The sequence below is a fragment of the Leptosomus discolor genome, chromosome 3 (genome assembly GCF_034619465.1).
Source record: "Leptosomus discolor isolate bLepDis1 chromosome 3, bLepDis1.hap2, whole genome shotgun sequence".
NCBI classification, from domain to species: Eukaryota; Metazoa; Chordata; class Aves; order Leptosomiformes; family Leptosomidae; genus Leptosomus; species Leptosomus discolor.
In genome coordinates, this window is record NC_141393.1 from 40,064,075 (window position 1) to 40,087,806 (window position 23,732).

The window sequence follows — 23,732 nt, forward strand, 5'->3', positions numbered from 1 at the left end:
CTAGAGGGGCTTGGGGCCATATTATCCATGTAATTGTATACTATAGATGTATATTATATGCTGGGGCACTTTGTTGCCTGTGAGAATGTGAAAAGTGCGTAGAGAAAGGCATAGCAAACTATCTTCTTCCTTAAATAATGGAGGTGGTTGAGTGGTGAACTGCATGAATGTGTAGATTGTGCATGTGTGAACATACTTAGACTTTTTTGTCTCAATTTGTTGTAAAATACGTTGAGAAGGGAGATTTCAATTCTTTCAATGTTAGAGAAATTGAGCTTGTCAGATGGCTTTAATGCTAGTGTCTGTAAGAGACAATGTTATCTCTTAGGCTAGGAAAGGTCATCACATGGCTCCACAGCAGCATTCAATTTAAGATGTAACTTGTCCAATGTGCTTGTGGAAGAAAAATTTAAAATATAGCATTAACTTGGAATTTAAAGTGTCCTCCCTGTGCTGGGCCCTTATTTTTTATTTTTTTTTAATGAATGTTTTTGCCTCAAGCCTGGAATGACCTGGAGGAGATGAGGCAGCACTGCAATGCTTCTAGAAGATAATTTGGGTTAAGGTGTATTATGCACGGTTGTTTGCCTGTGTCCTGCTGCCTCTTTCTGGCCGTATCACGAGAAGAGGTGAGGGAAGCTGCTAACTCTGAACAAGCAGCTGTGCCTCCCTGGTTCCCGGCTGCTGCCCTGGGGCTGGGGAAAGCCGGAGGTGGCTCTGAGTGTCTGCAGGCGACAACTGGAGGCGTGCTGACGGTCTGCTGCACCCGCTGATACCAGTGGGGCTTCACTCTGTCTCACAGCAAGCTTTTTATCCTCCTTGGCTTTGTGTTTGAGGGTGCCTCCCAAACTCCTAGAAAAATCTAAGCTGTTTGTGCTTTATAGCAAGGAGAGGAAGTGTAAATTATTGATTGGTCTTTTATTGAATGGGGGCTTATGATAAAAGATCAGAACTGGGGGAGAAATGTGGTGGGGGAGGATGAGCCAAACCACAGCTGTATGTGATGTGATGGTCCTCGCTTTTGGGGCGTTGTGCTTTAGATAAATCGATTCAAAGCATTTAACTTTCTGACAAGGTGTGATAAAATCCTGCATTGGGTGAAGTCTGGAGCGTGGCTTCCTCTGTACTGTCCTCGTTCATCTGCCTTGGACGTAGTCGGGTGTCCTCGCTATGCTCCCCTGCAGCCTGGGGTGATGCTGACTTTTGCTCCTGTCCTTGCAGTCTGAGCGACGAGAGGCAAATATGGCCCAGGCGCCCACTGATCCAAGTAATGTGGAAACCACTGACCCGGAGGAGAGTTCTCCAAATATGATAGTCTACAGAAAGGTAAGGATTTGGATCTGTTTGGAAAAATCTCTTACGTGATTGGCTTGTAAAAGTATCCCATGCCCCTTTTGAAGTCAAAGGTATGTTTCAGGCTGCTTGGATGCGTAGCTGAAATAGTTTTCAGGAAAGTAGGTATTTAAAACTGTAGCATTTGAGAGCTTGGATGTCTTAGTCTGTTCAGTGGAAGCACTTGAGCTTGTTAGCATAAATACTTGATGACAAGATAATAACTTGAAATTTATAACTTCTTTTGAGTAGTTGCAATGTGACTTAATCATTCAAGTCTACTAAGTCTAGCTAAAATAATTGTATATACCCTCCAAGTTTTATCACACTAAGCATAAAGCAGCTGGCATACAACAATCTTTTAGTACATTTTATTTTCTATTTTCATATTGTGTTTTTGTTGCATAATTTACATTTTGATTCTTTACAGGTAGTTGTTTTTACTTCCCATTGCATTGCTTAAATTAAAAAAGAGAAACCTCTCAAGTGCTAGTGAAAAATGAATTAAACAAAGGTAAAATAGCAGCAGTACATAATGTCAGAGAGCGTTCTTTCACCATGATAAAATGTCTTATTCTGAAGTACTTTCGAGATAGTATAAAAGATGAAGGAAAGCGATCTATGGACATATTTGCTAAGGCATTGTTTTACTCTGAGGTAGGTGTATATGTTATCTGTGAAACTGAGTCTTTTTATAATGAGGTCATGTAAATATATTTTATTTAGCCTGAGAAATGTTTCTTATGTGGCATGTGACAGTGCTGTATGGTTCTGACAAAAATAAAATTTCTTGCATGGCTCAAATAAGCTACCATTCTGTTAACTCAAGAGCTCCAATGCTAGCTCAAATCAAGTTTCATTGGGTAGTACGATCCTGGGTAAAATGTATATTTTCACTCATTTTTACACCTTACAAGATAGCTATAACTAACTAAAATGTGTTGGGTGTACATGGTACTGTTTTCTGTTTGCGTGACCACAATCTTGATGACTTTCATAAGCTGAGAAAATAATTTAGGTTTCGTATAGAGCATAAATTGTTTAAAGTGTTACTTTTTGATAACAGTAATTTTGGTTTTGTTGTTGTATATTTGGTTTGGAATCTGGAATTGTTAACACGGGAAAATTTTCTGGGTAATGCGTAGGCTTGTTTGTTTTGAATGTGTTATGAACACACTTCAGCTGCTAATTTGGAAGCAGTGGTAGTTGGTTAGTCAGATTATCTTTTTAGAACCTGTTTGCCGAGAGGTCCAACACCCCAGCAGGTTGAAGCAGATATGGAATACGAAAGAAGTTTCTGGTTGCATGATCTAGAATTAGGGCATTAAATCTGTGACTCTGCAGAGAATCCACTTACCTGTTCTTGAAAATATTACATTGTATTTGAATGTGCCTCACTTTCTATTAATCTCATGGCATTTGAACTTAAGGATTTCTCTGTTTCTTTGCCTTTTAGTGTTTCATTGTTGTCACTGTAGAATAAGGCTTGCAAGTTCTGTGGTATCAACAGGGAACATACTCATACCATTTCATTCGTCTGTCCTTTCTGGTGTTCCTCAGATGCCCTTCATAATACAGTCATCTGTCAAAATACATAGTTATCTTTAAGAATAGCATGCCCCATGCATTTTTCAGTAGTACTGTGTTCTGTATTGTCAATATTAAGCTAACACAGGTCTGTCAGGTTTTTTTTGAGGGGTTTTGTTGCTTTTATGAATCTGGTTAATATTACCTATTCTTCAAAGTTAATTTCCATTGGTGATTGACTTTCTAAATCTAGTATCCTGTTTGGTATTAGTTGTATGTATTACACATCAATTATATGTTCCTTAGTGTTGAGAAATCGTATGCAAAATCTGAGACAAGACTTTTATTCTCTTGATTATCTCTCCTCTCTCCAAATGAGTGTTTAGCTCTTCATCTCTCATTTCCTTTCAAGTGGCTTGATTGCCAGTAATGAATGAGAAAAACACTGTACTGGACTCTCTGAAATACAGAACACAATCTACCAGCGTACTGTACAGTTCAGGGTTGGTTTTGTGTCACAGTGAAAGAAGAGGTTTGCTTCTCACAGCAGGGATCCTGAGATGCAACTGTTGATCCCCCTAAGGAAGAAGAAAAAAGGGTGGGCTTCAATAATGGGACCACAGTAAAATTCCTGCTGAAAGTGTCAACTATTTTGTTGCTTGTCATAACTGTCACGTTTTGTGGGGTTTGAAGGAGGAAAGCCCTGCAAGTACAACCTGAAATTGTTAATGCTTTCTTTACTGAGACTCTCTGAGGTCTATTTGAAATTTGTAAGTTGAGAAGGTGGTTGTAGTAGCCTGGTTTTCTTTGTAATTGCTAGTGAGAGATACACACATCTAAAGGAGAAATCAGATCTTAGGTGTTGCTGAGTGTCCCTTTGGAGCACCCTCTGTCTGTTTTGTTTATGGAGAAAAGCCTAGAACAGGCTGTTCCCTTTACTTAGGTAGGTAAAACTAAGTGGGATGGATTTTGGCCATGCAGAACAAAATAAACTAATTTATTTTTACTCCAATTAGTTTGTGATATTCTCTATGGACTCTTGCAAGCAAATGGATTCTAACTACTTTGATTGCTACAGCAGATGGTCTCAGTGAGATAAGTTTTATTTTCTTCCTTTGGGGTTAACCTTTTGGGCCTGATATTTATCAAATTGTGAGGCATATTATTTTTTTAATCCAAAATGTTCAATGTTGCACTATGTTCTGGAAGACATCTGTGTGTGAATTAGGTAGTGCAGATGCACTTATTAGGGGAAGTAGTGTTTAGGGTGTGATTTGTCTCACCTGACACTTGTTAAAATGAATTGTACCCTAAACTGCGTCAGCTGTACTGACTAGGTCTCCACTGAATATCGTGGGTGCCTCAGCACCTAGCTTTCAGGTACTTATGTAGTAGACATCAGTAATTAAGCAAGCTGCATCCCACTCATAGAATTTGTGCTTCCTCTCATCTCTCTGTATGTCTCAGTACTTAGCCCTGGGTTGATTATAGGGCTATGAGTAGTGCCGCAGTAAGGATGTGCTGTCGTTTATCTTGTGTGGCATAGTGATACCCAATTAAAAATTTAAGGGTGCTGCAGAAATTGCATTGCCTTTTAAGTACTGCTCTGTGAGTAAAACATAGGAACTGTGTTTTCTCTAATTGGTCTGGCCATATTTGGAGAAGACACTGATGTGTATTTTTGTTGGGATTACTACTGGAATAGTGGTATGTGGTGATTAAAAAGACTGTTTGAAATGCGCCACCCTCCTTTTCATGGGAGCAGGTAACGTTGATACACAAGGGCTTCTGTGGAAGTGAGTGGCATCCCAGTCCTCGCTTCAGTCTGTGCACGTTGTGTGGGTGCTGCAGCATGGAAGGAAAAAAAAAAGGCAATAAAAAGCCAGTGAGAGGAGAAAAACACACTACAAGCAAACAGCCACAGAAAATATCAATTGATTTTTAAATGCCTGTCACATTCCTTTGAAATCCAGCTACCGTTGATTGCCTTTCTGGCTTCCAAGTGCTGGTTACTATGTCCCAGGGGTCCTTTGGCTCGTCGTTCCAATAATCTAGGTCTGAAAGTTCACCTTCTGCAGATTGTGTTGAGAAACAAACAGCTCATGGACACCTTCTGGCACCAGACCTATTAGGCAACCTATTACCGAAATAATTTTGTAAATCAAATCTTCTTACAGAAAGGCTGGTGGAAAATTGCCGTGTCACTGAAAGAAAAGGAAACCCAAAAGATTTAGGGCTTGACTAAATAAGAACTGAAAATACTGATAAGGAAGAATTGTTTAGCAGTACCTGGGGAGTATAACAAGAAGGATGAAAACACAGAAATGAAAGTCTAGATTGGATAGCAAGGCATACTTGTTCCTGAGAGAGATCTCTTAGGATGGGGAACAGTTTGCAAATCATACTGTTAAGAGATGTTTAGAACCACTGTGAGCCTGCATGCTCTGAGGGATATCAAAGGGTATCAAAGAAATTACCTGGATTATCTGATGGTACATTTCCATCTCTGATTAATTTTGCCAGACACTTCTTCTCTATCTGCTTGCTAACACTGGCACTTAGTGAGTTAAAATTTTGAATTTTTATGGTTACTCATCGTAAATATTTTGAACAAGCAGGAAAATCTAATTTCCAAAGGCAATTACTGTTCTAAGTAAATGTAATACAAACTTGCAGCTGCCACAAGATGCTTTCAGAAAAATCTGAGTTGTTTGCTACCTTCAGTACTTGGCAGCCTTACTGTCTTTTTAAATGCTGGTTTGAGATCTGAATTGTAATAATGAAAAAAAAAAATTAAAAAAATGCAACTTTACATTAGCAGCTCTTCTCCAGGCAGATTCTAGGGTTCCAGTCATGGCAAATAGTTGGAGTGTTGCTGTCAGGCCTGCTGCTATGTGGTGATGGGGTGGGAAGTAGGAGAAAAAGCAGTTGTGAAGACAGATGTATGCATACAAAAAATGTATGGACCACGAAGCAGAAAGATGGGGGAAGACCCTGTTGTTAAAATCAGGTATTCAGATAAAAAAAAATATAATGCTGGTATTGGGAGCTAGTCAGGAGATCAAGACTACTATTTGTTTTCTTTTAAGTTGTGCTAAGTAGCACATGAAAAACTCTCAGCGGGACACTGTCCAAGCAACCAAAGCAGACAAAACCCATAAAGGTATAGACCAAATGATAACTTGTTGCAAAGACAGAAGAAGCTGCAGTGTGTTAAAATTAGATGGATTTCACGCATAAAACTGCTATACTTTAAAAGCAGTCTGCATCTTTCTTGAGGTTTTCTAACCCTTTCAAGGGTTTTTTATGCTGTTCTAGTGAGAGGCAGCAGAACCTAAAATGCATTTAAACTGTTGAATACTTTTTGGCATTCTTTTTATTTGTCTCTTGAGTTATATTTTAGGATTCTGCTGCGTATAAAGGCTTTTAATCTTATTTTTGTACATGAAATCTGAGATTCTCGCACAATTGCTTCTGTTTTGTAACTGATTCTTTAACATAAAATTATAAAATGGTGATGATAATGCACGAGTTGATAACACTGCAGACCTACAGGCTTCAAATTTTACCTAAAGATTTTTCTGTGCTTTTACTTTATGGCATTTTAAGCCAATTGTGCTCTTGACATTTCCTAATTTTTACTCTGTTTTTAGATTACAAGCAGTGACCCACAATTAAACTAGGACTGAATTTGAGAGTACATATCAGTACTTCAGGAATTGAAGACACACAATTTTTGATAAGTAACCACCAAACTAGCATTGTTAATGTTGGAAAATAAATTTAAGCCCAGTCTTGTTACCGAGATGTGTTAACATAAAGGTTAGGCAGCACTTCTGTATTGCACATTGAAAAGGTGGTTTCAGTTAATTCATTGCTGCAAATACTCATGTGCCTTGGCTGTAAACAAAAGTTGACCATTTCTTGAAATGTGGCTAATTTCTTTATCCAAATGATTTACTGTGTCAACAACTTTGCGTGGGGTGTTGCATAGAGAGGGTGAAATGCCTGTATGCAAGATGGGCTACTTGTTAAATTGTGGCTGCAGTAAAGGCAGAGCTGGATGGTTTTTATCTAGGGGATTCCCTCTTGGCATTTCCTGTAATAACTGGTGTAATGTTCAATAATTCTCCTTTCCACACCTCATATAGCAAAATCTTGTGGAGAGGAAATGTAGTAGTGGCATTAATTTTAGTCCTACAGCGATAGAAAGGCTGTACAGTGGGGGATAAAGATAGGGACGGATGAATGCAGCAGATCTGTTGGGTAGGAGCAGCAAAGAGAGACCCAAGTACGCTGGTTAAATCGCAGGACAGTCAGCCTCCAGTATTGTGCTATGGCAATGAAAACCACAAATACAATCCCAGAGCATCTTGGAGAAGTAGGAGACTGATAGGTGTGAGTAGCATGCAAAGGGCTAGCAATAGGGCCTCATTTAGGTCATGGTGTGGTCTTCTCTGTTGTCATCTCCTGTCTTCAGAAAACATGACCTGGTTACACGGGATGGACTAGAAACAAGTAGCTTATTTAGCTGAGCAAATTAAAATGAGGTAGGAGAGATGTAATTACTCTGCAAGAGGTGCTTTAAGGGATAAATGTCAGGCAGGTGGCCTTAGCTCTCATGTATTGTATCCCTCTTTGTAGTTAGAGATTCTGGTGATAAGCCTACAGCTATCTCCCCTCCCCGGCCCTTAGTTTTCTCCATATTGAGAAGCAGTTGTCTTATTTAAATTTATTTAGCTTTCTTTCCTCTCTGGCTCATCTTTTCCCTATTCCTGTTTGTAACTGAAACAAACTGTCTCTTGCACCCATGGAAGTCTAATTACAGTGATCTATTACTTTAGCTGTTCTTAGAGGCAGAAAAAAGATGAGCCAGGACCAATAGCTATGACAACTTCAAAGTATATTTTTAGCAAAGCAAGCAGTACAAATTTAGAATACAGAGATAAAAAGGGAAGGTTCAGCTAGAGGGTAAGATTATGCTATTCTAGCTGTAGCACTTGGTGCCTTTCTTTTTTTGGAAATGGTTCTCTCTTATTCCCCCAGCATCTTTCTCATGTCATTCTCTGTGTATTTGTTGTCAGCACTTTTAAGTTATGGTCTTGGAGTATTTTAACTATGTTTGTTGATTTACTTTCACATGTTGTTTTGGGCAAGATGCTGAGTGTTTTCTTTCTGCCTAAAGCATTATTTTAGTCATGGGATTTGTTAAAAACAAAACAAAATGAAGTAGCGAAGTAGTAGAGAGCTACCAGCCTGACTTCTTCCAGGAGACAGCTTCTGGCTGTTTCAGATTCAGCCTTGAACCCTAATATCAAGAGGAAAAAGAGTTTGGATGGAACTGGGTGAAATGCACATGAAACCACTATTTTTTTGTTCTGTAACAGAACTTCAGCTAAACCCTTATTCTGTCCTGATTAATAATATATCATTTCAGAGGATTATGAACTTCTTTCATAAGGCTTTGCAATGAAGTTTGAGTGGGAGGATTCATTTCAATAAATAGAATTACATGTGTGGAACCATGAAAATATGCAAATGAAGTTCCATTTAAAAGTTAATGTTTTGCATCCTAAGACATTTTGAAGCATGTTTGCTTTTTTTCATTAGAAGTAGTCATACCACCTTCAAGGGGAAACAATTACTTTTGTTCTTTTTTTCTTTATTGCTGCTGTTGTCCTGTATCTTCTTTTTCCTTGTCTTTCCACAGTTTAATGAACTGAAGAAAATGAGAAGTAGTTGGTTAACCAGACACTGAAGTGCACAGGTCTGCTTAACAAAGAATTGTATTCTCATTCTTGAGTATATCCGATATTTTAGTTCAAAGGCTACGTGTCTTTGAGGGGAGGAAAAAGTGAGCAAAGATGTTAATATAAATAAGATTATTTTACCCCTATTTTGCTTTTCTGTGATGTTAATGGAGCTCATTAATATTACCTTGTATTGAATTGTTTGGAAATTATACTCTAGACCAATAATTCAGTGCCTCTGAAGGTTAAAGTGATACAAATTTGTGGCATACACAAGAAGAGATGACAAAACACTGTATGTACTTTTCCTAATGCTTTAATTGAGAGCAGAATGAGTGGAACAGGTAGGAAGAAAGATTTAATCAAGGAACACGTTAATGAATTATTCAGATCTATTTCTTCGTTGAGAGAAAAGGTGGATCGACTCCAATTTTGTTCATATTTTGATTTTGTAAAAACAGAGTTCTGTGAGATTGAAATCAAACAGAAATGGTTCTGTGGTTGTGTTTTCAAACTCTATATGGAAATGGTTTTGTGTACCAGTCTTCTCAGAGTATAGTGCTGCAGATGTCACTTCTGTTCTCCTCTACCAGCTATTTTGAGTTGTATTTTTTTCCCCATTTGACGAAAATAGGTTTGGTGGCCATTGCATGTTAAGAATTTTCCTCTCTGTCTTTGTTACCATTTCACATATTTTACCTTATGTCTTGCAGTAGTTGGCAGTTTTACCAAGGAGCCCTGGAACTGGAGGGCTGTGGAGGCTGTTTAACAAGCTCTGTATTTGTGAGCACAATTCTACTCTGCTTGTTGGCATGACCGTTGGCTGCAGGAGCTGTTTTGGTGGTGCCCCAGATAAAGGGAATATTTCATTCATTGATGCTATAATTAGATGCCTTTCCCCATCAGTAAATCCACACAATTTTGTTAAACATGGGCTTGTAGCTATGTACAAATTAGCTCATTCAATAACTTGCACAAAATGTCACATAAGCCTTGGCAGCACTGGATTCTTGTCACTTGCACTGTTCCCTACTGGGCTCTTAATAGTAAAATTAACTGGAGCTGTGTTAATTATATTTTTTGTATGTGTGGAAAAACAGAGCTACAATAATGGCACTACTGTTGACTGTTTGTAAACTGAAGGTAGTCCAACTGTTGTCTTGTATCTGGAAAGTTATCTGTGGGGAAAAAACAGTGACTAAACCCACACTTTTTTAATAATATGAAAGCATCTGTTCTTTGGAAACAGGGAGCCCAAGTGCTTTTTTCCTTGGTCCTCTTACCAGGAAAGGTGACCTACTTTGGTAGTGATTTATTTATTTTTTTTTTTAAGTATTTTTGACTGGGAAGCACTTAAAACATGTTGAATTATAACAAGTTTTCCTTTCTGCATGCAAGAAAGAAACCTGTTTTCTTTTTCAACAATAAAAATGTGTTTAAGTTGTTCGTAGTGTATTTAGCATCAAATGGTGCTCTCTTCCTCTCATTTGAGAGATGTCTGAGAGCTTCAGGGGGCATAGGAAAGACCTTGACACAAACTTGCATGAAATTGTGACAGGCTAAAAAGTTTTGTGGTAGTGAGCTATGCTCTGGTTCTGTCTTTGCTAAACTGTTAGTTTTGTGTGTGTGTGACATTTATGGATAATAGTGTTTAAAGGAAAAATAGAGGACTGAAGGAGAATGCACCAAAAGCAGGCAGAAAGTATGAGTGAACTGGAAGGGTGATGCATTTTGGAGAGAGAGTTAAGACTCAAGGTTGCTTTTAAAAAAACATTTGCTGACTTAGAATTGCAAGAGATACTTAGAAGTAATTAAAGCAGTTCTTCAGCAGTCTTAAAAGTATCAGACTTCACTTGTGGGATACATACAAACTCTAATTGTAGTCTGTTGCTGTCATTGTTGTCTTTAATTGCATAAACCTGATTTATTTGAGAAACATTTGGCTATAAAATGAGGCCCTGAGTCACCTCTGAGGTGCAGGCGAAGGCACACTGAAACTATGTGCTTCTACTCCATTTTGCAGTTTCCTGGTATCACCATCACCCCCCCCCCACGCACCCCCCGTATTTAATTTGACAGTCTTACTGTTCTCACAGTGTAGCTGTTTTAAGTTGGTCGAAGCTAACTGAAGGTTGGGTGCCCTTTAGGCCACTGTTGTTTCAATAGCACTGAGTTCATCTGCCAGGCTGAGAGAGAGCAATGAAAGGGAGATGTGGTCATATGCTGGGGCGTATACCCTGTGGTGGACACTGCTTTACTCCCCTAGTTTTGATGCATTCAGTTGAAGTGCTGAAAAAGAGTCAATGATCAAAGAAACTGTTTAAATATGTCAAGTTGCAGAGAGCTTCCTGGGGCGTTCAAGGACAAGCAGCTGAGATGCTTCTTTCTAAATGAATTACAAAAACATTCAGGAAAGGGTAAACTGGCTCCATTACTCTAATTATTTTCTCCCTAATGTCTTAGTTTTTTGCATATTACTTATGGCAGTTGAGCAGGTTTCTCTGTGGCAGCCATTTTGAACAGGGCAAACAATCTTTAGGCTAGGAAACTGGTTAGTGGAAGGAGATGGTAACGAAAGAGGAGGCAGCTGTTTTAGCTTCTAGGCTTACAGCTTGCAGCCAGACTTGAATCCAAAGCGTAAGAAAACAATTACAATTTGCCACCTCTTCATGGGTCTGTTGGAAATAGTCATTCCAGTTGATTTTGTAGCAGACAGACACCTCTTGAAAAAGAAGCTACCCTGTAGACACTGAAGTAGTATGAATTGGCATGTTCAGAAAACACCAGTCTGTCCGTCTTGGCTGTCATGGTTTTGAGTTCTGTATCCACAGGACCTGACAGGTTAATCCTGTGGGAAATCAGCAGCTTGGAAGAGAAGGCAGCATCTTCAGCCCAAAAGAACCCTTCCAGCTCCCTAGGTACCATGTCACCTTGCCAGGGTTAACTCCTGAAGGGGCTTCTCCGATGTTCTTCTGTTCGTCCCCCTGGTGCTCAGCAGTTTGGATTAAAGTCACACTCGGATCTAGAGTTACCTTTTGATTTCACTTTAGCAGAGTTTGAGAAGAGCTTTTGAAAGGATCAAAACCCAGCCTTAGATTGAAGCTGCAGAGTGGCTGTGAGGTACACAAGGAACCCCTTGTGGTCTGTTTTGTTGCCATCCGTAAGTCAATGCTTCACTAAGTACTGTCTGCCTTTGATGTTAAAAAAACAACCAACCAAACAAAACCCAGAGAAAAACAACTGAACAGAATGAAGCTGGTGGTGAGTATGGTGGTAAATGCCTAATCAAGTGATTGGGGATTGCTGGAAAAGGACTTTTCCACTGCCTCTACTGAGCAGTTTATAACTGCAAAGAGCAACAAGATGACAGTCAATGTGGCTGCTTTTACCAGGAGCACTGAATGTTTCATCTGTTTTATGATATTCTGTCTTTGGTGACCCATTAACCTCATTGTCTATGTCCATATGTATTTACTAAGTTTGGGTTTTGTGTGGTTTTGGTTTGTTTTTTTTTTCTTCCCCCTCATACACTGCTGCCTTAGATCTTAAGCATTCATTGCTAATTCTAGAATCTAATCCAAGAAATGTCTTTTTACCTCTGTGGAATGCTCAGTGTACAAAACTTGAATTACTGCTGACAAACTGTTTACCTCATGGAAATCAGTGTTATCTTCCTGAATTCCTAAGGATGAGACCTTTGAAAGAAACATCTGAAATATTTAATAAGAATTGTTGTTCATTGTTAGTTCAGTAAGTTTACAAGCAGATGAACAAATAGTTGAATCATTATAAAATGGCTCTATAACTCGCAGAGGAAATAAATGCTGTGAGGTACTTTTGGGGATATCAGGATGAGGGTTTTTCTTAATTATTTAAGAAGCTGTTGATGAAAACTTTTGTACAAGGTATCAATAAGGATTTTTATTGGGTTCATGGTGGTGTGTTTATCAAATCCAGAGATGAAGACCTAGACTAGCTTAAGTATTGCAGTGCACCCACCCAACACATGGCTTTGATTTAAATTCTTTTGCTGCCTCTTTGAGGGCAGGTGTTTGAACCCAATCCTGTGGTATCAGGTGCATGTTGTCACAACTGGACTCCTGACTTCTGTTGGCTTTTTTCCTTCCTCCCATGACTTTTATTTTTTTTTTCTCAAATACCTTTTCTATTTTGTGGGATGAAACAATATATCAAAACCGTTACAGTTTTTTAGAAGAGCAGTCTTGTTTATCATGCTTATTATGGGACCCTTGCATCAGTGGTGGGCTGCAGCAGTGGTGTAAGAACTTAATTTCTTTCTTTCTTACAGTGAGATCAAGGGACTGGGGAACTTTTTTTGAATTCATATTCTGGTTTGATGACTTATTGATCTTGGAAATTTTTCCAGAAAAAAACTTCACAAGAAACAGCTTCTCTTCTCTTTGGCTTCCTGGCTGAAAGTGGAAATGAGTAACAAACCATTTAGGTACACATCCGAAGCTGTCTCCCAGATCTTGGCAGACAGAGCAGGTCAACTAATCAGGGAGCTAACTGAGGCTATCACTAATTGTTTGCTCAGGACTGCAAAAAGCAGCTTGGAACAGGGCAAGTGATCCCACATGTTGGAAGAGCAGTATGTTGAGAAGAGATGGGTTAAAATTGTGTGGGAAGAGCCTCAGGCAAAATCAGTGCTCAGGAAGGAGAGGAGGGGTGGAGGAGAGCTCTCTTCCCCATCAGGTCATGTGTTGAATCTGGCTCACTGTAGCTTTTAAAGTAATGCTCCCGTAAAAACTGGACATTCTTGTTTGGTGTGGCTGATGCTTTCGTGCTTTGTTTAACCTATCCCAGAGTCCAGAAAGACAAAAGTATTTCTGCGCTGAAGCAGGGAAAGCTTCATGACCTTTCACCCCCCTCCTTCTTGTCCTAATTAAAGCCAGAGTGCTCTTTTTCTCTTAGGTTCATACAGGAAGAACCCAAAATTTTCCACAGACTTCTGCAATGAAATATAGCTCTCATCTATTGCTGTGGAAATCAGGTTAAGTAAAAGCAGGAGCTCTTGACCTGTTTTATGCAAGTTCCTTAATCGTGACTCTTCCCTTTCTGCTGTTACTTTGGGTCAGAGCGTGAGTAGCCAGGCAGTGGGTATGGAGTTTGAAATTTACTTTTTACACGTTGCTGAAAGAAAAGCTTCTCCTTGCTGAAAAATTAATTACTCAGTGTTCTAGCACCTTATAAGATATTTATATGTTCTCCTGAGTCCTGTCTCTTCCTGTTTCAAAGTGCTGTCTTGAGAGCAGTTCAGGCGAGAGAACTGCTCGGCTGCACTTTGTAGTCTTCCTCTCTGCCAAGGAGTCTCAAGACGGCACTCAAACAAAGAGACGTACTCTAGGGAAAGTGTGAATATTAGATCACTCTGGTTTAATCATTTGGGATACAGTGGCCTCAATTTACACATCTGACATTTTGGAGGTTTTGTTGTGGTTGCTAAAGTGCATTTCAAAATTGTAAACTCTAGGGTTCTTAAAGGCATTGGAAATCCCAGATGGATAGTGCTGTTGTGGTACTGTTGTCCAAGGTCTATGTCCAATGTATAATGGATTTGAATTGTTTATTTCTTTGTTTAATGGTTTTTGGTGTTGTTTTTTAGTGTTTTCATTATGGTCTGTTCCCCCACCCCCATCTTTGAGTTGGAGAGAAAAGAACAATTTGCTGGTTTTGATTCATTTGGGAATGCACAGGATAGATGGTGGCCTGGTTAAATAGCATCCTAGAGTTGCTCATTCTTAAAGGGGAAATAGTTGCTAGCATTAAATTATTGTGTAAAGAGGGAGCCCTCCAATGAAGTGAGTCAGAACACTTGTTCTGGCTATGTTGGAGCAGCAGGAGTGAATCTGTGTGCTTCACTGGTGCTGCTGTAGAGCTACTTGGCTCAGCTATGTTCATAAAGTTGTTTTTCAGTGTTATAATCCAAATGTTACCACTAACCTGGCTTGCATTTGTTACTCTTGGCTTTCTTTGTGGTTTAGCAGTTCCCTTCAAATCAGCTGCCTTAGTGCCTCCTCTGAATGAATGAGAAGTTGTCATGAGTTTCCAGCATCTGAACATTGTGTAGTATAATTATTTCTTTTCTTTGGGAGACTAGTGCAGACTTCAACAAGAGGGGAAAAAAAAATTGCATCTGATGAAGCTGGCTTGTTTGCCAGATTCTGTGTACTGAGCTTCGTGCAGCAGGATGGACACATCAAATAAAGACGACAAATCTACCAGCAGTGGTGTGCTGGTAGTTAAGTGATGATCTACAAAATACATCTTTTGGAAACAGTGTATGTGTAGAGCTTAAATGAAACCTCTCATGAAATACCTCATCATGATAATTTACAGAAACATGAGGATTACATCTTGTTCTGTGGAGAAACAAGGAGACAGAATAATGGCACAGATTAATAGGTCCCCCAAAGCCAATTTTAAATATGAGGAAAATGCTGTTGGTCATCCTTTTTCATTTATTGTGACTGGCTGGGCAGGCAGTGTAAGGTAAGACAGCTGCCCTGTGGTAGCATTTGAGCATATGAGGACAGAGCCACCCCCCTTCTGGTGGATCTTAATGCTCTGAAGCCTGATGAAGTAGTGATGCTCTCTGTAAATGAGCACAGGGGCGCTGGGAGAAGGAAGCATGTAGCGATGGACTGCAGGGGCACAGAGGGATGGCTTGCTCTGCTTCTAGGGTTACTCTGTTGCTCCAGCAAGTGCCCTCACAGGGCGGGCAGCTGAAGGAAGCATGTGTGAGGTGCAGCCAGTGTGTGTGTTGGTGTTCCCAGCTGCAGCTTCGAAGTTACTGTCTTGACACCTTATGTAAGAGCAGAGAGAAACAGAGGCTGGTGGCCTTTCCTGCTCCGAGGTGGTGCAAGGCACGTCAACTTAGGACATTCACATTTTGTCTCTGCCTCCTCCCGCTTGTCTCTGTGAGAGGACCTTTATAAGTAATGTGGCATAAGAATAGGCATAGGAGGATACAGGAGGCTGCCTAGTCTGCATGTTTGTTGCTGATCTCAGTGTCCGTCTGTACCTGCCTTGCTTCCTGGGTGGTATGTTGGGAAGCTGGGGACCCATTTTAAAATTAACAGGTCTTTTAGCTTGTACAGAAGTTTGCCCTGTGCCTGTATCCCAGTGAAAATGAAGTCCTCAGGAAGAAGCAGCTGACACAACTTATTTGTATGCAAGGCAGCTGAAGCATCAGTACTACTAACAGCATCAGTGATAGTGGTAATCCCTGTCTGTATCAACAGACCCTTTGAGAGCAAAGCTTCAGAGAAATAAATGCAAAAGACTTGTGTCTCTGGGTAGCGAACACACTGAAGGTCAGTTGAGGTGTTTGACATCATGATGATGCTGGGGACAAAGGGTGGCTTTGTAATATTAGGAATGGGGAGGGTGGTTTGATATTTTGAGCTGTACAGCGTAAGCAAACTGTCCTGTCACCTTCCATATCATCTATGCTTTTTCTCTCTATAGGTCACACTGCTGTCTCTGTTCTGTCACCTCTCTTAAGTTACTGTGTCTATTCATGGTTTTGTATTGTCTGTTTATGCAAAAGCCACATGCTGATTGAACTAACATCTTTGACATCAAACTTGCAATATGAAGCTGCAGAAGAAATTGTGGCATGCAGCTTATTCTTAGTTTCCTCTACTTTTTTTTTTTTTTTTTTCCATTTTAATGATTTTGGGAGTGCTGAACTAATTAAAGTGGCCAGTAGCTTTTGGTATGTAGTTTAGTTTCAGACAAAATTAATATCTTACTTCAGCCTACTATAATTCCAGAGGAAAGTAATTTAGTGGTAATAATCTTAAAAAATCAAAGCTAAATTTGCTGAATTGGATGTGCCTCTGTAGAATGGGGCTTCTTTCTAACTAATGGGTTCAAATTAAAATGAAATAAATACCTGTAATGTTTCTAGAGATTTTACTGTATATAATAATTTCATAGACTACTGAAATGCAGCCACTCTTGGCTGAGTAAGTACAGAGTTCAAAGCTGAAAGCTTCTCAATATTGAGAGCTGAAAAAGTGTTCTGTATGTGAAGATGCTGTAGAAAGATTCATCTGGATCAAAATGTAATAACTCAAATTGGAATTCGTCCCAGATGCTGGGACTGATACCTTTGCTCTCATTAACAAAAATGAGTATTCAGTTGGTAGCTGACATTAAAGTCTGAGGGCTGCCTTATACCATACTAAGCAAAGGATTTGATCTTACCCAGTGTATTACCAGCACAGCTTCTGAAGCACACTGTACCTGCTTGAGAGTTCTCCCACCTAGTAGTTGGACTTTTCCTTGCAAAAATGCTAATTCAGAATTGGCTGTCTTTAGGATTGTTAATGGCTTAACCCACATGCAATTAAAGTCACTGGGTTTACTCCCCTTGCCTTCAACAAGCCTTTGATCAGGACTTGTGCTAGTACAGATGAAAAAGGTTGCTGGATTTTGCCCTTAATAATTTTCTTCATTTATAAGAAAAGTATGTGCGTATGTTTTGATGTTTGCTGAGCTGTATTTATTCTTGAGTGTCAGCTACGAATGAAAAGTTTGGATAAGTGAAAAAGCTAAAGTCCGTTTTTACTAAAAGGCCAGCTCAGGTATGGTACAAAGCAGCGTATTCTTATGTGGTTTTTAAAGTTAGGGCAATATGATTGTTAAAATCTGAGATCTACCACCACTGACAGGTGGCAAGGAAGATGAAGGTTGTTCAGTGGAGAGACTCAAGTCCAAATAGCACAGCCTACCAAGATGATCAGGAGCCTACAGCACGTTGTCTCATTGAAGGCAGGCTGCGGGAGCTGGGCTTGTTGGGCCTGGCAAAGAGGAAATCCAATACAAGCCTACAGAGGATTGAAGAATAATTGCAAAGCTGATGGAGCCAAACACTTCTTGGTAATGCCAGATGATATAACAAAGGATGTGGGCTGTGAATTACAGCTTGGGAAGCTCAGGTTGAGTGCTAGCAAGAGAGAATTTTGCTGCACTGACTGTCTTAGCACAGGGACAGAACCTGATGTCTGAGGTTTTCTGACCATGTCAGCCTGTTCTGGAGGCGTCTGTGGCTGAAAGGTCCTCCTATGCTCCCTCCTGGCAAGCCTGGTTCTCTACATACACTTCTGAAAATGGGCAAAGGGGACTTTTGAAAATAAAGGCTGTAGCCCCTTCTACTACCTTTTTGCATATTCTGTCTCAGCTGGTGGGAAGGGGCTGGCAGCTGCTGGTATCGCCCTATGGCATCGTTCTAATTTGCTTTATGCAATAAAATTATTTTACATTTGATTATTGAATCCTTCTAGACATGTCCAGCAGTAGTATAAAATTCTCTCCATGATTTTGCAGCAGAAGACTGAGCCAATTTTTTTTAGTTGTTTTAAGCTTAAATCCCCTATATGTAATTTCTGAATAATAACGTGATAGGAAATTAAGCAGGAAGAAGAAATTTAAGAGTAACCATTTGGCTATAAGCTATAAGCAGTACAGAAAATGTCCTCTATTAGTAAAAGCTGCATACGTATGTACAATACTCATATTTTTGCATGTATAATGTAAGGGTGTGTGCATACACATGCATGTGTGTATATTTTTTTGCATAGGTACAGTATATGAATATATGTGTGCATGTGTGTAGGGCTTAGCATATTTGAAAAGAGAGGGAGAAATATCCTGTGATGTAGGTAGTGGAGAAAAATTTCACACATCTGGGATTGTGTTGGGTTTTTTTCTTACTTCAATTCAGTTGACTTCACTCTGCCTCAGTCCGTTCAATAAAAAAATACCAAAAGCACTGCTTTTCCTGTATCATTCCCTTCCTCTGTTAGTGACTTCTTGCTAGTACAGTTTGCCAGAAGACAACTCATGTTTTGTTTTTGAGAAGGCTTTGGCATTTCTTTCTGTTCTGATGCCAAGGAAAACCAAGACACTGTAACAATGTCAAAAATTAAATGAAGATGCTCCTCTAGAGTTGCTATGCTGGAATTAAAATAAAGTCATAATCATATTTCATGAAAGCATTTCTGCACTGACGTGGTATAATCTTAACAATTTAAGGTAATAATAAAGTTCTTACAAGTTTTGAAGTATCAGATATCTTGCTAGGTCAGTATCCCATCCTGGCTAAGCTTGCCCCAAGTCCCAGGCAAGGTTTCCACTGGTCCTACAGGCAGGCACCTCGGGAGGAGCCCAAGGTCAGCAGTGCTGGAGGAGCTCTGCCCCTTGGCGCAGCCCCCTCTTTGTTCTTTAATCACCGGTATAAATTTGCATTAATAAAGTGAAGACATCTCTCACTATATTTGTATCTTCCTGTATCTAGGCAGACTAAGTCTAGCCTTTAACCTACAGTTTTGCTCTGTCATTAGCTAAACTAGTCAGTTCCTGCTGTGCATATGAATATTTTTCTCCTTCTGCAGCCTCTTATCTATGACTGCTTCCCTTTGTTCTCTTTAATTTGATATTTCTTTTTGCCCTACCTTAGTGTGGTTAAAAGCCCTAACTTCTAAAGAATTTTTTTTTTTAAAAAAAAAGCTCTGCAGAAGTCTGTTAGTATTGCTACATCCCCTTTAGCATCCTGTGTGTGTATTTTCTACCTATTCTTGAGAACAGGAACATTCTTTCTCTCTGTGCCTGCACAGCACTTAGCCTAATGGCCCGTGACTTGGGCTCAGTCCTAGTTCTGGGTTGGGCAGAGGAGCAGCCCCATCCCAAGGGGAGGCACTTATAACACTATAATTACAGCTATCTTGTAAAATCAGAGTAGCATTCACCTCCTGATGGGTCATCATGTTTTTGATTTCTTGAGATGGTTTATCACATAGCTATAATTTTAAAAGCAAAACAAAGTGTTCTTGTATTCCTTTAGAACTGGAAATCAAATAAAAAAGTAACTGAACTCCTGATTAACAAAAAAGCTTATTTTTTTTTTCTGCTACACAATTTAAAACATAGCTAATTTGCCTGTATGCCTTCAGTCTAATGGTGACAGAAATCTGAATGTTTAAATGACTTTGTGGTTTGAATAACTAAGGTTTGTGGAACTGCAGTTTAAAGCCAGTGGAGCAAATGGTTGCAGCTTACTGAGATTAATTGGCTGTATTTCTGAACCAGCATTTTGGCTTGTGAAGCTGACTTCTACCAGCTATCTCCTCTTCATCATACTCCCTAGTGCTTGGCAGCCAGCAGGTGTATGTACTCTGCCAGGTCTTAAATGTTCTTAGCTGTGGAGTCCTTGCTCTTCAGTGACAAATACTATGAAGTGATCAACGTTTTGTATTTCTAAATAAGAACTTGTGCCCTGGAAGAAACTAAAATGTTTCTTCTACAGTCCAGGGTGGGCCTGAACCATCTTGAAGTGTGCAAACAGAAAGAGGAGATGATGCTGAGTTCCAATAATGGCTTTCTGTTTTTCTTTCCCCCCTGAAGTATTGAAGTATTGGTGGGAGTTTCTGCAGTGACAGTGTTTGAATTCAAAGCCCTCTGGCCAAACTTCTGTGAGTTTTCCTTCTGTTGAAGTTCCCCTCCATGTTTGCACATACTTTACAATAGATGGTTAAAACCTCCATTTCTTCCCAGTCCATGACTCTTCCCTGAGACTGCAATTCCGATGATAAGTAAGGTGTTACGGTGTTGTTGTTATGACTGGTGCTAAATTACACAATGGCACCCCCACCAAATCAGGCCGTTCAGATTAGCATTTGCTTAATGAAAGTGAAATACCTTGTTTTCTTATTTACCCTTCCAGTGCCAGATTTAAAGCGATTATATGGAGGTTGAAGGCTGTATATATAAATGTGTTGAACCGTTTATTTTTACTAGATGTTGAGCTCTTTCTGTCCAGATTAGCTGTCTTCATTTCGGCTCCATTTGAGGAGAAGGAAGCAATGCCAACTAAATAAATCAGAGAAGAAAAAAAAAAACCAAACCCACAATCTGATAAAGTGCTATTTTCAGGCTTCTAGAGTGGTGGTTGTAACTCTGTGGGAGCTGGAGCCATTTGAAAGATAAGACCTTCAGTTTTCATAATATGGAAAACTGTAAGTGCTGCTGTTTTCCTGGAATACAGAGTTGATACATTTAAGTATCTAAAACTGGCCCCTTCCCACCATGTTTTAGCCAATTAATGAAACAGCACTAACCTTACTTTGGTATCGACTTGCAAGTCAGTGGACTCAAGCACTTTCCTGTGTTTTGTCACTAAGCTTAAAAAGAAAAAAAGTTTCCATTGTCAAGGAGATCTGTATTTTGTTTTAATGGTTCTAGAAATGCATCAAGAAATCACTGGAGGACAGACGATAGAAGGACTTTTAAGTCATTGATAGATCCCTTTTCAAACTTTAACACAGTTTACTGAAGATTTCCTGCTTCATAGTCCACATTACATAGGGTAGATTGTTATTTTTTAAATAATTACATCTTTGCCCCAAATGTATCTGAAATCTTCTTGTAGGATACCTATAGGAGATTTTTTAACAATACCTTAAAGAAGACAATGAACTGCAGACAATACTTTTTTTTTTTTTTACTTGCTTCTGTCTAATGAGTCTGAGTTTACCTCAGGGCAATTGGTGTAGGCAAATTACCTTCCCAGCAGCAATGTCCCTCTTGCCTTGCTTCAGTCGTCTGAGCTTGGCATCTGAACTGCAGAGCTTACTCTAAGCACTTTGGGTGGCAACTTAAACCAGTAGTAGAGCAGGAGAGATGAAAGTTTATCCTGTAGCCAGAATTTTAAAACATTACTTAGAAAAACTCAGCCCCTAAGTTTTTACTTAGATATCTATGTATTGTAAAGATGTGATGCCTTGGAGCCATCAGTGAGTTTAGAAAGGAAACTCTTGTGTTGTTTTCAAAAATCAGAATTTTTAAGGTCCTAAATACTTAAGATTTCCTCAGTGTCTAAATAAATGCTTTAAAATTGTCAAATTCAAATAAAAACAGTATTTGTAACCATCTGGTTAACATATCACATAAATAAAATATGCTGGATAAATCTGTTTGCTACCATGACAAATAGCTACAGTGCTAGCAAGAGACAGTTGTTTTCAGCTGTTTGAACTCCTGTATAGTTTGAAATGGCAATGTGTTACTGCTGAATAGTGAAAGGGCAAGCATTTGTTCACAGTCCCACTCTGAAAGTGTACTTTAGAGAGACAAAGAGAAAGAGAAATGTCAGGGTGCAAGATCAGATGGTGGATACCACAGGATTTGGCTAACGTGCTTGACATCTAGTGACATCTTACAGTTATATTGATTATTTTTTTACTTCTGCCAAAGAGTGACAGTGTTTTTGCCTAGGTTCTTGCCGAGCAAGGAGACTCAGTTTGAAATGTTCTTTTCCCTGTTTTATTTCACCCCTTTGCTTTCATTATCATTTCTTGCCCTTATTGCTTGTGGGAACTCAACAAAACAAATGCATAAGGACCTCAAACCTGTTAAATAGGGAGAGAAAAGTCTGAAGTCTGAGCAGTTTTTGAGAACTTTGAGAAGAATGGTATTTTTAGCATATTCCAAGGTTTCCATCAGTCTAGTTCATTCTACTCTGATGTCAGCCCCACCAAGGCCATGAGAGCCCTGCCAGTTACTGCTCTTGTACATGTGTCGGTGTGGGAACTGTGTCATTGTAATTTTTTGGTTTGCAGATTCTGACAGAGCTGCATGGGCGGGTGGTGAAAAGACCTAAAAATGGCAATGCCCTGGTCTGAAAGCCTTGACTTTGACCTGGTTGTTCCCATTCAGAGGCCTGGGAAGTTGTTGGGGTACTCTGCCAGAGGCTGGGTGAGGAAAGGAGGATTCCTTTCTCTTCTATTCTCTAACTTTCCTTATCCTCCCAACCTGGTCTTTCGTGGCATTTTCATTTGCCATTGGCAGGCTCTAAAAATAGAAAGGTCTGTTCCTCAAGTGAGTTTTCTTTTGCTAATGTTGCTTTTGGTGAGTCTTCATAGAATCATAGAATACCAGGTTGGAAGGGACCTCAAGTATCATCTGCTCCAACCTTTCTTGGGAAAACCTGGATAAGATGGCCCAGCACCCTGTCCAGCTGAATCTTTAAAGTGTCCAATGCTGGGGAATCTGCCACTTCCCTGGGGAGATTATTCCAATGCCTGATTGTTCTCGTTGTGAAAATTCTTCCTCTTGTGTCTAATCGGAATCTCCCCAGGAGTAACTTGTACCCACTACCCCTCGTCTTTTCCATGTGACTCCTTGTAAAAAGGGTGTCTCCATCTTCTCTTCCTTCAAGATTTTGAGATGGGAGATGGACAAAGCAGAGAGGGCTTCATAACTTTTTTTAAAAAAAAAATTCATGTTGATCCACGTCTTGTTTTACACTATTATATGGAAGCAACTTGAGAGGAACAAGTCATCACATCAAAAATCCCTTTCACCAGAAAAAGGGGTAAGCTGTAGCTGAAAACATGTCTGCATGTATTTGACCCTGGTTTCTTACAGCCACAAGTCTTTTATAAACTTTTCGTTTTGAAGCTGAGGATCATAATCCTTCCAAAATCAAGCATTGCATAAATCTCTGTTCAATTCCAGTCTGTCACCTTCAAAAATGCTGCCTCTAAGTAATTTACACTGTGCTGGATATGCCATAAAGTAACAAAAAAAAAAAAAAAAAGAAAAAAAAAAAAGAAAGATTAGCCTTCCTCTACTGTCTAAAGAAAAGAACAAAGTCCTGCACTGCATGCTAAGGGGAGGAATGGGGATTGTGTAAAATAGGTCAGAGATGTATTTAATTTTAAGAGACTTGAGTTGAGAGAGAGAATAAAATTTTCCGTAATGGCAATCAGGTAACCCTGAAGTGTAGTGGTTATGAAATAATTACACCCCAGAGGGATTACAGGCATCCGCCATTGCCTGCTGCCTTGTAATGCCTCGGGGATATGATTAACTTATGATAATTAAAGCTCTTATAGTGGAAATACAGTATGACTGTGGAGAGTCGAAAGAAATTTCAGTGTTGCGGTTCGGTGCAACATCTAATGTTCATGTTAACCTATGCTGTTTGCTCATCTGTAAACGTCCTCTTTCTTTATACATGTTTCCTTGTTTTACCCTTAATGGGTGGCACTATAAATGACTATGTTTCCTGGGACCTGAATGATTTGTTCAGTG

General features: G+C 39.5%; 1 protein-coding gene across 1 annotated transcript in view; it reads left to right on the forward strand.

The window, feature by feature from the left end:
- The first annotated feature begins 1,242 nt into the window (after positions 1 to 1,242).
- The window catches only part of RGS6 (regulator of G protein signaling 6), a 269,437-nt gene continuing 246,947 nt past the window's right edge, over positions 1,243 to 23,732 (forward strand). The window contains exon 1 of the mRNA XM_086463544.1: positions 1,243 to 1,326. Within this exon, the coding sequence (XP_086319670.1) occupies positions 1,243 to 1,326 (84 nt within the window). The remainder of the gene's footprint in view (positions 1,327 to 23,732) is intronic.